Raw genomic sequence first — 12,930 nt, 5'->3', positions numbered from 1 at the left:
ACTCAGAATAAGTTACATGGGCCTCCCACAAGGCTCTTGTCTAAGCCCCCTTCTCTATAATTTTTACGTGAATGACATTGATAATTGTATTGTCAGCCCATGCACTTTAAGACAACTTGCAGATGATGGGGTGGTTTCTGCCACAGGACCAAAAGCTATAAATTTACAACAACCATTGCAAGATAGCTTGGATAATTTATCAATTTGGGCTTTAAAGCTGGGCATCGATTTCTCTACGGAGAAAACAGAGTTGGTCGTTTTCTCAAAGAAGCGTGATCCAGCTCAGCTTCAGCTTCAGTTGGTTGGTAGAACGATAGCCCAAGTCCTGACTTTTAAATACCTTGGAATTTGGTTCGATTCTAAAGGCACATGGGGAGGCCACATTAGGTATCTAATAACGAAATGCCAACAAAGGATAAATTTTCTGCGAACAATAACTGGATCATGGTGGGGTTCTCATCCAAGTGACATGATAAGATTGTATCAAACAACAATACTTTCAGTAATGGAATATGGGTGCATCTGTTTCCGTTCAGCTGCGAACACTCACATTATTAAACTGGAACGGATACAGTATCGCTGTTTACGAATTGCCTTAGGTTGCATGCAGTCGACCCATACAATGAGTCTTGAAGTACTAGCGGGAGTTCTTCCTTTAAAAGACCGATTCTGGGATCTCTCTTCTCGTTTACTTATTCGATGTGAGGTTATGAACCCACTGGTAATTGAAAATTTTGAAAGACTTGTCGAGCTTCAACCCCAAACCAGATTCATGACAGTGTATTTCAATCACATGTCACAAGAAATAACACCTGCTAGGTATGTTCACACATACGTCAATATACTAGATATTCCTGAATCCACTTTATTCTTCGACACGTCCATGCAAGCAGAGATTCGTGGAATTCCGGATCATCTACGCTCGCGGGAGATCCCTAAAATATTCACAAGTAAATATCAACACATAGCCTTAAAATGTTTTACACTGATGGGTCACGAATCAGTGAGGCCACTGGTTTCGGTATTTTCAACAATAATTTTTCAATTTCTCTCAAACTTGCAGAACCCGCCTCTGTTTATATAGCGGAACTAGCAGCAGTTCACTATAGTTTTCAAATAATTAATACTTTACCCCCGAACCATTACTTTATCCTCACTGATAGTCTCAGCACAATTGCAGCTCTACGCTCAAAGAGGATTGATAATCACGATCCATTCTTTTTGGGGAAGATACGAGAATCTCTGAGTAACCTGACAAGAAAATGTTATAAATTTACCCTAGTGTGGCTCCCCGCCCATTGCTCTATTGCGGGCAATGAGAAAGCTGATAATTTAGCCAAGATTGGTGCACTAGATGGTGAAATATATGAAAGACCCATCGCTTACAATGAATTTTATAGCGCTTCTCGACAGAGGACACTTGCTAGTTGGCAAACATCTTGGGACAATGGAGATATGGGACGATGGCTACACTCAATTATCCCTAAAGTATCAACGAAGGCATGGTTCAAAGGATTGGATGTAAGTCGGGACTTCATCCGTGTGATGTCTAGGCTCATGTCCAATCATTATACTTTAGATGCGCATCTCCGTCGTATTGGGCTCGCTGAGGGTAATCATTGTGCTTGTGGAGAAGGTTACCACGACATTGAGCATGTTGTTTGGTCCTGCACTGAATATCGTGAAGCCAGATCACAATTAGTAGATTCTTTACAAGTCCGAGGAAGACCAATCCATGTTCCTGTTAGAGACATCCTGGCGTATCGCGATCCTCTATACATGGAACTTATCTATCATTTTCTAAAAACAGCGTCTGTCAAAATTTAATTAAATTCATCTCCTCATACTCTCATCCAAGGCTAATCATTCACCAATTAAAGTGTCCTAGAGTATTTAGTTTTTAAATTTAGACAATAACAAAAAAAAGTAAATAAATACACCCGAAAATACTAGATCATTATGAAATACAACAATGTAAGGAATAAAGCAAACAATAAAGTGATTTCAGTGTTAGTTTTAGACAAAGTACTAGTATAGTTAAAATTAGTCTTAAGGATTTTTGTAACGTGCTATGTAAAAAAAAGAAACTGGCGTAAAAAGCTTTTGCAAATGCCGTGTCAAATAAACGTATGAAAAAAAAAAAATCATCCGCAAATGAAATTGAAAAAAATCGCTCTCGTAGCCTTCAATGAAGTAGCCAATTGCTAACATGCTCATTAGAAGCCCAATTAGTACGTTTTAAGATTGTTTGTAACATATTGAATTCTTAAAATATGGAATGCATGTGTAATTGAACAGAAATTTGGACCTGAAAAATTAATTAAAAATTGTATACGTTATATCGAGGAAAAATGTAGGTTATATCGAGTGACGCTATATCGAGGGTATGTTATATCGAGGTTACGTTGTATCAAAGATTATCTGTATCTCTAAACCATGTTGTAGCTGTTTAAAGTTCGATACATCGAATTAAATTAAGATGTACTAACAAGACCAATTATTTCAGAGTGAACATCATCGGAGAACATGTAGACTACTGTGGTTATCCCGTGCTACCGATGGCAGTGGAACAAACAATACTTTTAGCGGTGGCCTCATCCGAGGATAACCTTATACATGTGAAGAACGTAGACAACAAGTACAAGCCATTTAAGTGTAATATCAATACATTTAAGTAAGAAAATTTAGCATTTACAAAGCAAACAAAAGAAATAATATATTTCATATTTCAATATATTTCATATGATCTTAGTATTGATGTAGGTCAATCAGGAGGTCCCGAATGGTACAAATATTTTCTTTGTGGGATCAAAGGTATGCTGGAGCATGCGAAACCATCCGATGCCAAAGGTATGATGGTAGCACTGTCGGGGAACATACCTCCTGCATCAGGTCTATCAAGTTCAAGTGCTATTGTGAGCGCATCTGTTCTTTGTTCTGCATACTTGAACTGCGTAATTATCCATTCGTACATAAGATTGTAAGTGTATTTCATAAACCGTATTGTTGTAGATACCGTTGGAAAAACAAACCCTAGCGATGATTTCAGCTGACTGCGAGCGATACATTGGTACTCAAGGTGGAGGAATGGATCAAGCAATCGCATTTCTAGCGAAGCAAGGATGTGCTCAATTCATCGAATGGAACCCTTTGCGAGCTACATCGGTGATTCTACCTAAAAATGCCATATTTGTTATTGCCAATAGTTTGACACAAGCGAACAAAGCTGCTACATCCGATTTCAACGAACGCGTCGTGGAATGTAGGCTGGCATGTCGGTATGGTATACATATGCAAAATATTGAAAACGACTAATCAATAATTCGAAATTAATCAGACTTTTAGCCAAAATGGTGAAGAAGAACTGGAGGGACATCTGGCGGTTTGCAGATCTTCAAGTGGCTCTTAACTACTCTTTGGAGGAAATGGAAATGCTAACGAAAAACTATCTACCACAACTGGTGTATAGCAGACAAGAGCTTTTAGAAATTTTTGAAATAGAGCTTGATGATTTCGTTGAAAATTTACTAACGGTGAACACTCGAAATGTTCAGATTTTCAAACTAAGACAACGAGCGCTACACGTTTTTCAGGGTAACAGATATCAGGTTTGGATCGTCACATATAATATCCTTTCTTTTGTTTAGAATCTTTACGCGTCAATACCTTCATTGAAGTGGCTAGGCAACAATCCGATGAAGCCATCAAATTGATGCAGCAGCTGATGAGACAATCACATGAAAGTCTTAAAGTGTTGTATGAATGTTCGCATCCAAATTTGGATCAGCTAGTTGAGCTCTCAGATTCTGTGGGAGTAGGCGCTCGGTTAACTGGGGCTGGGTAAAAATGGTTTATGGTACCTTGTTCAGATAAATAATTAAAGTGTTCAATTTCAGGTGGGGAGGTTGTATTGTGGCTCTATGCGATGGTATAGAAGAAAGTATCCAGTATATCAATATGCTTAAGCGGTTGTACTATACCAACCGTTCACAAGCAACCGGTAGAAATTTAAACGAACTAGTCTTTGCTACAAGCCCACAAAGAGGCGCAGAGATCTACCTCCTGAATGCAGCTAGAAACCTAATTGGATGAAAGTTTTGACAAATCTCACTACATCAGTTACCAGCATCGTTAGTTAGCCAGTATAAACGCGCTCTCGGGGCATTGCAAAATATCAATAGCAATAGTCAAATAACTTCTTAAAATGTACAAATCACACGCTAATTGCCAAAACTGTTAGTCTGTTGTGACGCAAGAGACTTTCTCTGAATACAAAACTAGAACCAAATCTACTTTCTTTACACTCCAATAAACTGTTTTCCATGGACAATTTTCGCTTCGCGCCTAGCAATATTGATAGCTATACTACGAAATATTATTTCAAATAAATTGTGACAACCAATACACAAAAACTCGTTCCAATTTAAATATTCTCGTTACAATTCCAAACTGACAATCTTATTTGTAAAATGTTGCGCACATTGTTGACAGAATGATGACACCATAATTAGGGTATCTCGATTTACAACTGCAATGGTTAAAATCATCAGAAATGATGACTTTCGCTTATTTTGTTCGCTAAACCTTCTTGCAAGGACAGTAAGGCCTTGTTACTACATACAATGTCGATCTGAAATTTCTGCATTCGCTTCATTCTTTTTCGAAAAACAGTAGCGTGCAGAAGTCTAGTTCAACATTTTTTTCAGCAAAAATTAACCTGTTCTTCTGATATTACTAAATAACGTTACGGTCAAAATTTGGGCAAACAATTTTTTTTTTAAATCAAGCTAAGCTAATGGCTAACCGAATTGGAATTGCCGGTCCATTGGCTTAATTCTTGCCATCAGATTGTGCATATTCACCTCGTACACTTTGATCGTCACATAATGCCAGTTTACCTTAAACCGCTTTTAGCTTCCAATGTGTTTTTTAATCGCCTTCTAGTTCCACTTGATGATAGATGACCCAATATTTCTCGATGGTGTGGAGTACAGGCGAGTTAAGAGTATTCTTGTTCTTGGGCACTGCTTGTACGTCTTTTCCGTAATGGCAGAATGCCAAGTCCGATCTAGCGGTCAACCGGAATACATTTACGGTGATTACACTAGTTTACAAGAAAAATGAAGCTTCAAGAAAAAGTATTTTTTAAACTAATTTTGGGTCGCTGAACACGAAAACAATATTCATTTTTTTGTTCAAAGAAGCGATTTTGTGATTTGTTAAAAAAAAACTCGTTTTTGAGCACTTTTTGTAGTTTTTAGTCAACATTTCGTGTCAAAATCATCCAATTAATGTAGTCAATATGTAATTTGAAAGGTGCCGAGATACCCTTTCCAAAAACATATAATATGTATCGATCATATGTAAAATTTGTAGTCCTGCAAGCGTCCAAAGTTTAAAAAAGTGCATTCTTGACCATTTTTAAAAGTTACTCATTTTTAATTGATTTTTTTTACAGAAGAACAAATCTTTTTTCAGACCTTTTGGAATCTTAGATGACAGATAATATGTTTACGTTAATTTTAAGCCTAGTATCACTAACATCGGATGAAAAATGCTAATGCTATGGCACATTGAGCGAAATGGAAATTTTATGATTTTAACAGTCCCTGCCCTGGTGCGGCGGTTTAGGGGGTGTAGCACTGGTCTCATAAGCCAGTCATCAAATATTCGAGTCCCTATCAGTGGGATTGTAGCACTAGCCACGTAATGTTCTGTGAACTGAGAATAGGCTGCGAACCCTGTTGAAACAGAAGGCGAAAATTCCTTTAATTTGTTAAATATGTACTCACCACAGACAAAACAAAACTTTTCCAACGAATATTCCCACATTTTAAAAAGAGCACTTAGTTGTAAAATGAAATGTCCAAAACCATTCAAATGCCGCAGGATGGATGGATGCAAGCTCGAGAAGACAGTAGCCAACACAAACAATAACTATCAAGTATAGAAGATTATTTCAGCCGAAAATATGATTGTGCTTCATACCATCTACATTTTTCATCAGATTTTTGTGACCATTGGCTTAAGATTTATGCAAAAAGATTATTTATCTCATAAAATTTTTAAAAAAAATTCTTCTGTCCTTGATATATTATAAAAAATTAACTAGAAATATGCATTTTTTAAAAAAAAAACCTATTTTAATCCACCTAGCGGTGCAATTGTGCCTTTCTCAATCATGAACACGTGAATGTTTGCGTTGTTTATATTCATTAAAAGCTTTCAAATGAATATATTACATTTTATTATTATACATGACATGACAAATATACAAGAAAAAATCACTATTCGAGTTCTAAAATTTTGTAAAAGAAAAAACAGCTACATTAATATTAAATTGAAAAAAGGTGCGAAATCGGCAGTCCCAAAAAGTCGATTTTCATAAAAAAAAATTTTCGAGATAACATAAAATCTCGACGTTTCATGCATTTTAAAGATGTTTGGCATCAAAAACGAATTTGATTTCTGAAATTTCATGGGGTCCCCCCTTTGAAAAAAAATTTAGTTCCGGCTTATATGGGAATTTCATATGTGACCGGATGGATTAGTCTATATTTCCGGACGCATCCAAGCGATCCGTACGAAATTTTATAGACATCTGTGGGGATACTATAGCTATCATTTGGGACAGTGTTTGTGAAAATCGGCCCAACCATTTCCGGGAAACTGATGTGAGTACGTCAATTTTGAAAGATGGCCGCTTTTCCCGGGCACTTCCGGAACCGTCTATGGTGGTCAATGTAGTCAACGAAAGTTTGGTTGGCCGTCGATGACCTAGAACAGCAAATTTAAGTTGTTTGAGAGACATTTTAGCGAAATTTTTACCTATTTTGCTTTCATCGGAGTATCGGTTTGAATCGCAATTTGCCATGTGATCGCACGCCACAACCTGTAACTCCGGAACCGGAAGTCAGATCGGGATGAAATTAAATAACCATTTACGAAGGCGCAACACCTTTCATTTGAGACTAAGTTTGGTTGAATCGGTCTAGCCATCTCCGGGAAACCGATGTGACTGTTTTTCTGAATTTGGATACTTTCGCCGGGGCTTCCAGAACCGATGATGGTGGCCAATGGGGCCAAAAAGACTTTGAATGGATGTTAGTGACCTAATACTACAAATCGAAGCAGTTGTGGTCATATTTTGGAAAAATTTTCACCTTTATACATTCATTGCAGAATTTATTAAAATCGACATTTTCTGCGTGATCGTGCTCACCACCCTGTAATTCCGGAACCGGAAGTCGGATCCATCAGAAATTCAATAGCAGCCTATGGGAACGTTGTATCTTTCATTTGAGACCAAGTTTGTCAAAATCGGTTCAGCCAGCTCTGAGAAAAATGAGTGACATTTTTGGTCACATACACACACACAGACGCACATACACACACATACATACATACACACATACATACACACGCTCAGACATTTGCCGAACTCGACGAACTGAATCGAATGGTATATGCCACTCGGCCCTCCGTTAAAAAGTCGGTTTTCAGAGCAATTGCAATACCTTTCTATTGAGAAAGGCAAAAATTTTACCTTTTTACATTCATCGCAGAATTCGTTAGAATCGAGTTTTGCTGCGTGATCGTACGTATCACCCTGTAATTCAGGAACCAGAACTCGGATCCACACAAAATTCAACAGCAGCTGATGGACCTTCCATTTAAAATCAAGTTTGTCAAAATCGGTTCAGAAAATTCCGAGTAACCGATGTGGACAAATCAACAAATTTTGTTTTGTAACCATACTCTTCAACTCGTAATCCGGAACAAGATGTCGGTTGAAAATGAAATTCAATAGCAACCTATGAGAATAGTATACCTTTCATTTGAATCTTAGTTTCTAAAAATCGGTTCAACCATCTCCGAGAAACCGATGTGGACATTTTGTTAACAAATCCGCACATACACACACATACATACATACATACATACATACATATATACATACATACATGCACACATACATACGCACATACAAACACACATACATACACACAGATATTTTGCGATCTCGGCGAACTGAGTCGAATGTTATATGAGACTCGGCTCTCCGGGCTTCGGTTAGGAAGTCGGTTTTTGGAGCAATTGCATAACCTTTCTATATGAGAAAGGCAAAAGAATAGTATTTAATTACCTTAATCAGCATGAGTTCAATGTTATCTTCATGTAATTATATTTTGAAATGTTGGTGGAATGGGTTTGAAAGTGGAGGGAATGGGGGGTTAGTAGAGTGAGAGTGGAGGATGCGTCAGAAATCCTTCATCTTATTTCGGTATACGGGGTGGATGAAGGAAATGCGGGCGTGAGGGTGGTCCAAGGGGAGGGGAGTGATGAAGGAGGGAGGTGTAAGGGCAAGGCGGGGGTAGGAGGGGCGGCGACGTAATACTCAACTGCATATTTTGCTTTCCATTTGAGACTTGGTTTGAGAAAATCGGTTCAGTCATCACCGAAGAACCGATGTGACTTTAATTGTGGAATATGCCCGGAATTCCGGACTTCCGGAATCGTCGATAGTGGACAATATATTCAAAGAATGTTTGATTGGCAATCAATGATCTAGATCTGCGATTAGAAGTAATTTGGTGACCATTTCAATAGTTTTTAGCCTCTGAGGTATTACGATTGCACCGATTTATATGGGAAATTCCAGTGTATCCTTACTAACACCCCTGTAACTCCGGAAGCAAGAGTCAGAACAGAATGAAATTCAGCAGCAGTCAATGGCATTACTGTATCTTTCATTTGAAATCAAGTTTGTAAAAATCGGTAGAAAATTCGTTGGGGAATGGGTGTGATATTAGCTTAGGAACTTGGCGGGTTCCCCGGGGGCGTCATGAACCGTCATAGGTGGCCAATGTGGTCAAAGCTGCTTTGATTGATCATTAGTGATCCAGACCGGCAAACTAGAGTAATGTTACATCAATTTTAATATGTTTTACATCATTTGAACATCATGGTGGTACCAGTTTATATGGGAATTTGCTGTGTGACCGCACTCTTCAACCCGTAACTCCGGAACCGGAAGTCGGATCAACTAAAAATTCAATAGCAGCTTATGGGAGCGTTATACCTTTCAGATGAAACTAAGTTTGCGAAAATCGGTTCAGCCATCTCTGAGAAAATTGTGAGTTTAAATGACACACACACACATACACACACACATACATAAACACAGACATTTGCCGATCTCGACGAACTGAATCGAATGGTGTATGACACTCGGCCCTCCGGGCCTCGGTTAAAAAGTCGATTTTTACAGTGATTGCATAGCCTTTCTTTATATGAGAAAGGCAAAAAGGTCGAACATTAGACTTTTTTTATTTTGGTCGATTGTAATCATAATAAATGTACATTTGATCTACACATATTATACATTTTCGGAAAGGGCATACCAATACCTTTCGAAGTGTTTCGATCGGATCCTATTTGAACGAGGTATTGACAATTAACTAAAATAGTTCCCAAAACACCTTTTTCGAAGAAATCTTGAAAATGCTTCTTTAAAAAAAGTGGACTTTGTTTTCGTATTCAGCGATCCAAAATTAACTTAGAAAACAACTTTCTTTTTAGCTTATCGCGATTACCTTAAAATTATTAAAATCTGTCACATAAGATTCTGAAAATATGAAAAATCATGTTTCTGTAATAAAAAACAGAGCAAAACCAAAAATGAAGCAAAAGATTTTTTTTTAAACTCGAACTTCTTTGAAAGAGGATTTTCGTGATCTTGGACTTAAAATTCACGTGAGAAGTTTGTCTGTCACATAAGATTTCAAAAGATTTTTTGTCTAATTATTAAATTTAAAATTTGGTTGCTCTTAACCCTATATTATTGATATTTAATCGAAACATGTTATACACTTTTGGAATGGACACATCAATACCCTTCGAATAGTGAGTCGATTGTGTTAATCGGAAGATTTGTTCCTGAGATATTGACCAATAACTGCAAAAAGTGCTCAAAAACACGTTTTTCAAAAAATCGCAAAAACGGTTCTTTGAAAAAGAAAATGAATATGATTTTCGTGTTCAGCGACTTAGAAAACACCTTTTTTCTTAACTTCATGCAATCACCCCAAAATTTGTAAACTAGTGTTATTTATGACATTTGTGTGTGAGACAGATCAAGAATACGCTGCCCCTTCACTCTGATTCAATAGTCAAACTAATGGGCTTTTCGATTGATGTGCACCGGTGTAGTGGAGTGCACTGGTTTGCACTTTCGAGCAAAGGTGCAGAAAACTGGGTATGTTCCATTGACACTTCTGTTCGAAAGTCAAAAACCAGAGTACTCCACTGCACCAGTGCACTATGTCATCGAAAACGGGTTGAGAATATAATCTATCTTTCTTCTATTTTCATCTGTTCACAAGGGCCCCGTACACGAGGCGTTAGTAATTTGAATGAACGTGTAAGGCGAGTCATGATGGAATTCCCATACAATTCCAGTAATGACACTACTTAGTAATGACACTTTTATTGCGCGTGTAAGGGCCCCTACAGTCTACAGTGGTATGAGTTATAGCTTACACACATGTTAGAAAATTATGTCAAAACTAACCCAAATCAAAGAGTGTGAAATCCCACAAATAAACATGTTCATTCAAAAAGGATAAGAGAATGTACAGACTCACCTGTGCGTGGCGATCATGTCCAGGAAGTCATCGTCTTGCGCGTCATCTTAGGACCAAATCAGTCACTGTCTCGTCTCGAGGCTAGCAATACCTTTTCACGAAGCGGGTGCACTTGATTCCTGCTGCTGCTGTACAACGCCGCGTGGTCGTACGAAAACGAGGAACGCGATGCCTGAACTACTGCTGCTCGTCGCTCATTTGCTGACCCCGGCTACCTATTTATACTTTGCACACAGCTGTCCCCTGCGATTTCTCTTATGATCCTGGAACATATACGAGCAGCGCGACCCTCCTCTTGTGCCGAAAACGACTATCTTTGCAACACACCTAAGTCGCACGGAGGCCGCCTGAATAGTAAAGTAATTCTCGTTCGCGGCTCACTAACACTTGTCCATTCATCAAATGAAGCCACCGACCTCTATTTCCTCAAGAATTGTTCCCTTGCGGATGCGGCACGTCACGAACAAAACACCAAATCAAGCATGATTTTTGAAAACAGCGAAACTCGCATTTGACCCAAACATAGAAAACGGCGATGATATTTTCGAAGTTTTGTTTTAAATGTTATTTAAAAACCATACCTATTTTTACACCAATTATTCAGCCAAAATGCTCACCAAAGTTGCCTTTTTTATTGAATGGAACGAACATTCGCGATCAAGACATTCAAAAGAGCGTTAGGAAGAAAACTTAAAGTTACGATGTTATTAGTATCACACTCACAGTTTCGTCGTTTTACTTTCGTTAGTTTTGGTATCTTTGTTGCACTTACGTTATTTCAGTTTCGTCAATTGTGGTGACTAATCTTATCATTTTTTTATCAATTCTATGCTGAGCATCACTCTTATACTTTCGACATTTTTCAATTAGTCGATTTTAGTATTTCATTTTTGCTCGCATTGTCACAAGATTAAGAGAATCAAAAATAAAAATGTGCTGAAAGTGTATCAGTGGTGCTTAGACTATCATAACTGGCATTATTTTTATCTAAAATATTGGCCAGAATTAAGGAACTGTGTGCTCTTGTTTTCCTTATAGAAACATTACCTATATTGAGCATTTTAGTAGAAAGATTGTAATATATTTTAATGATTTAGTTACAAAAACCGTTATTTTAACGTAAGTGTTACAGCAGTACCAAACCTAACGTAACTAACATGACGAAACTGTATTTATGCACTGTTGATGTGTCAGTTGTTTGTTCGTCATTATTTCGATTGCGCATTTTTCAGCTGCATTACCGAATAATGAAACGAAAGGTTGTCAGCATGTACATTAATGTGGTTTTTGTTTGAGGCGAAACTGAGTCAGTTCTTAGCCCCAACTGCTGTCAAAATGTATGAACTAACAGCGGTTGGGGTTAGAGCCTGACTCAGTTTCAGGTTCAAGCGAAATTGCCATAAGATGCGTAGAATGCGGGGGAGTGATAATCTCATGATGTTTACATTTGTTAGTTACGGTGTTTTCAAAAATCATGCCTGAAATGCAGGCTTTAGCTGCTGTTGCCGTTTAGCACGGGGACTTTTCTTCTCACATCAGGCGCACCCTTCTGGACACAGGATAAACTTTCATACTCGAAAATTTAGCTGCGCTGGCTAGGTATGGCAGAACACACAGTTTGCTAGTGTTGGTAACCAAAAAATGCAAACAATCCAGAAGCACAACGGGTCGACGTCATAGCGTTCACATGATTCAATGGGAGCGAAACGAACGGTATGACGAAAGCAAGTCGATTTATTCTGTGATCACTCACACTACCCATGTAAGATTCATCTTACGAATACCAAAGTGCCATCTTAGCCATACACGTGTATACTACATTGGACCAGACTGACAACCTGTTTCGCTGTCACCCGGTTTTCCGGTGTTTCGTTTGCAAACAAGCAATGTTCGCTTTCAAGCGAGACGCAAAATGGCCTTCTGTTATGCAGGCTAATCCAATAATGCTCCCATGAACGTATCAATGGCATGTTACTGTAACATACATGCAAAAACATTATATTCCACATTTGTGGGCAAAGCTGAAACGTGAAACTTATGATGGATATTGTAGAGATTAAGATAATATAGATAAAAAAATAATAAAAAATTTAAAAATTATTTTAAATCCTTTAAAAGAAAGTTAATATTAACCACCCTTTCATCATCATACTATTAAAATAATTTTGTTTCTCGAATGGGGTTTTCGATTGATTGACACCGATGTAGTGGATTGCACTGGTTTTGCACTTTCTAGCAGAAGTGTCAATGGAACGTACCCAGTTTTCTGCACTTCTACTAGAAA

The 12,930-nt window shown here is 37.9% G+C and overlaps 1 protein-coding gene across 2 annotated transcripts in view; it reads left to right on the top strand.

The window, feature by feature from the left end:
• LOC131690220 (N-acetylgalactosamine kinase) overlaps positions 1 to 4,501 on the top strand; it is a 127,241-nt gene extending 122,740 nt beyond the window's left edge. The window contains exons 2-7 of one of the 2 annotated variants that reach the window (XM_058975810.1): positions 2,507 to 2,674; positions 2,753 to 2,954; positions 3,013 to 3,278; positions 3,338 to 3,594; positions 3,648 to 3,840; positions 3,897 to 4,501. In XM_058975810.1, coding sequence (XP_058831793.1) covers positions 2,559 to 2,674; positions 2,753 to 2,954; positions 3,013 to 3,278; positions 3,338 to 3,594; positions 3,648 to 3,840; positions 3,897 to 4,092 — 1,230 coding nt within the window. In that variant the 5' untranslated portion in view covers positions 2,507 to 2,558 and the 3' untranslated portion in view covers positions 4,093 to 4,501. The remainder of the gene's footprint in view (positions 1 to 2,506; positions 2,675 to 2,752; positions 2,955 to 3,012; positions 3,279 to 3,337; positions 3,595 to 3,647; positions 3,841 to 3,896) is intronic. The other variant, XM_058975809.1, reaches the window with a different exon arrangement.
• Positions 4,502 to 12,930: the final 8,429 nt, after the last annotated feature.

This window comes from Topomyia yanbarensis, chromosome 3 (genome assembly GCF_030247195.1).
Source record: "Topomyia yanbarensis strain Yona2022 chromosome 3, ASM3024719v1, whole genome shotgun sequence".
In the NCBI taxonomy this organism is placed as follows: Eukaryota; Metazoa; Arthropoda; class Insecta; order Diptera; family Culicidae; genus Topomyia; species Topomyia yanbarensis.
This window is presented reverse-complemented; position numbering and strand designations above follow the sequence as displayed.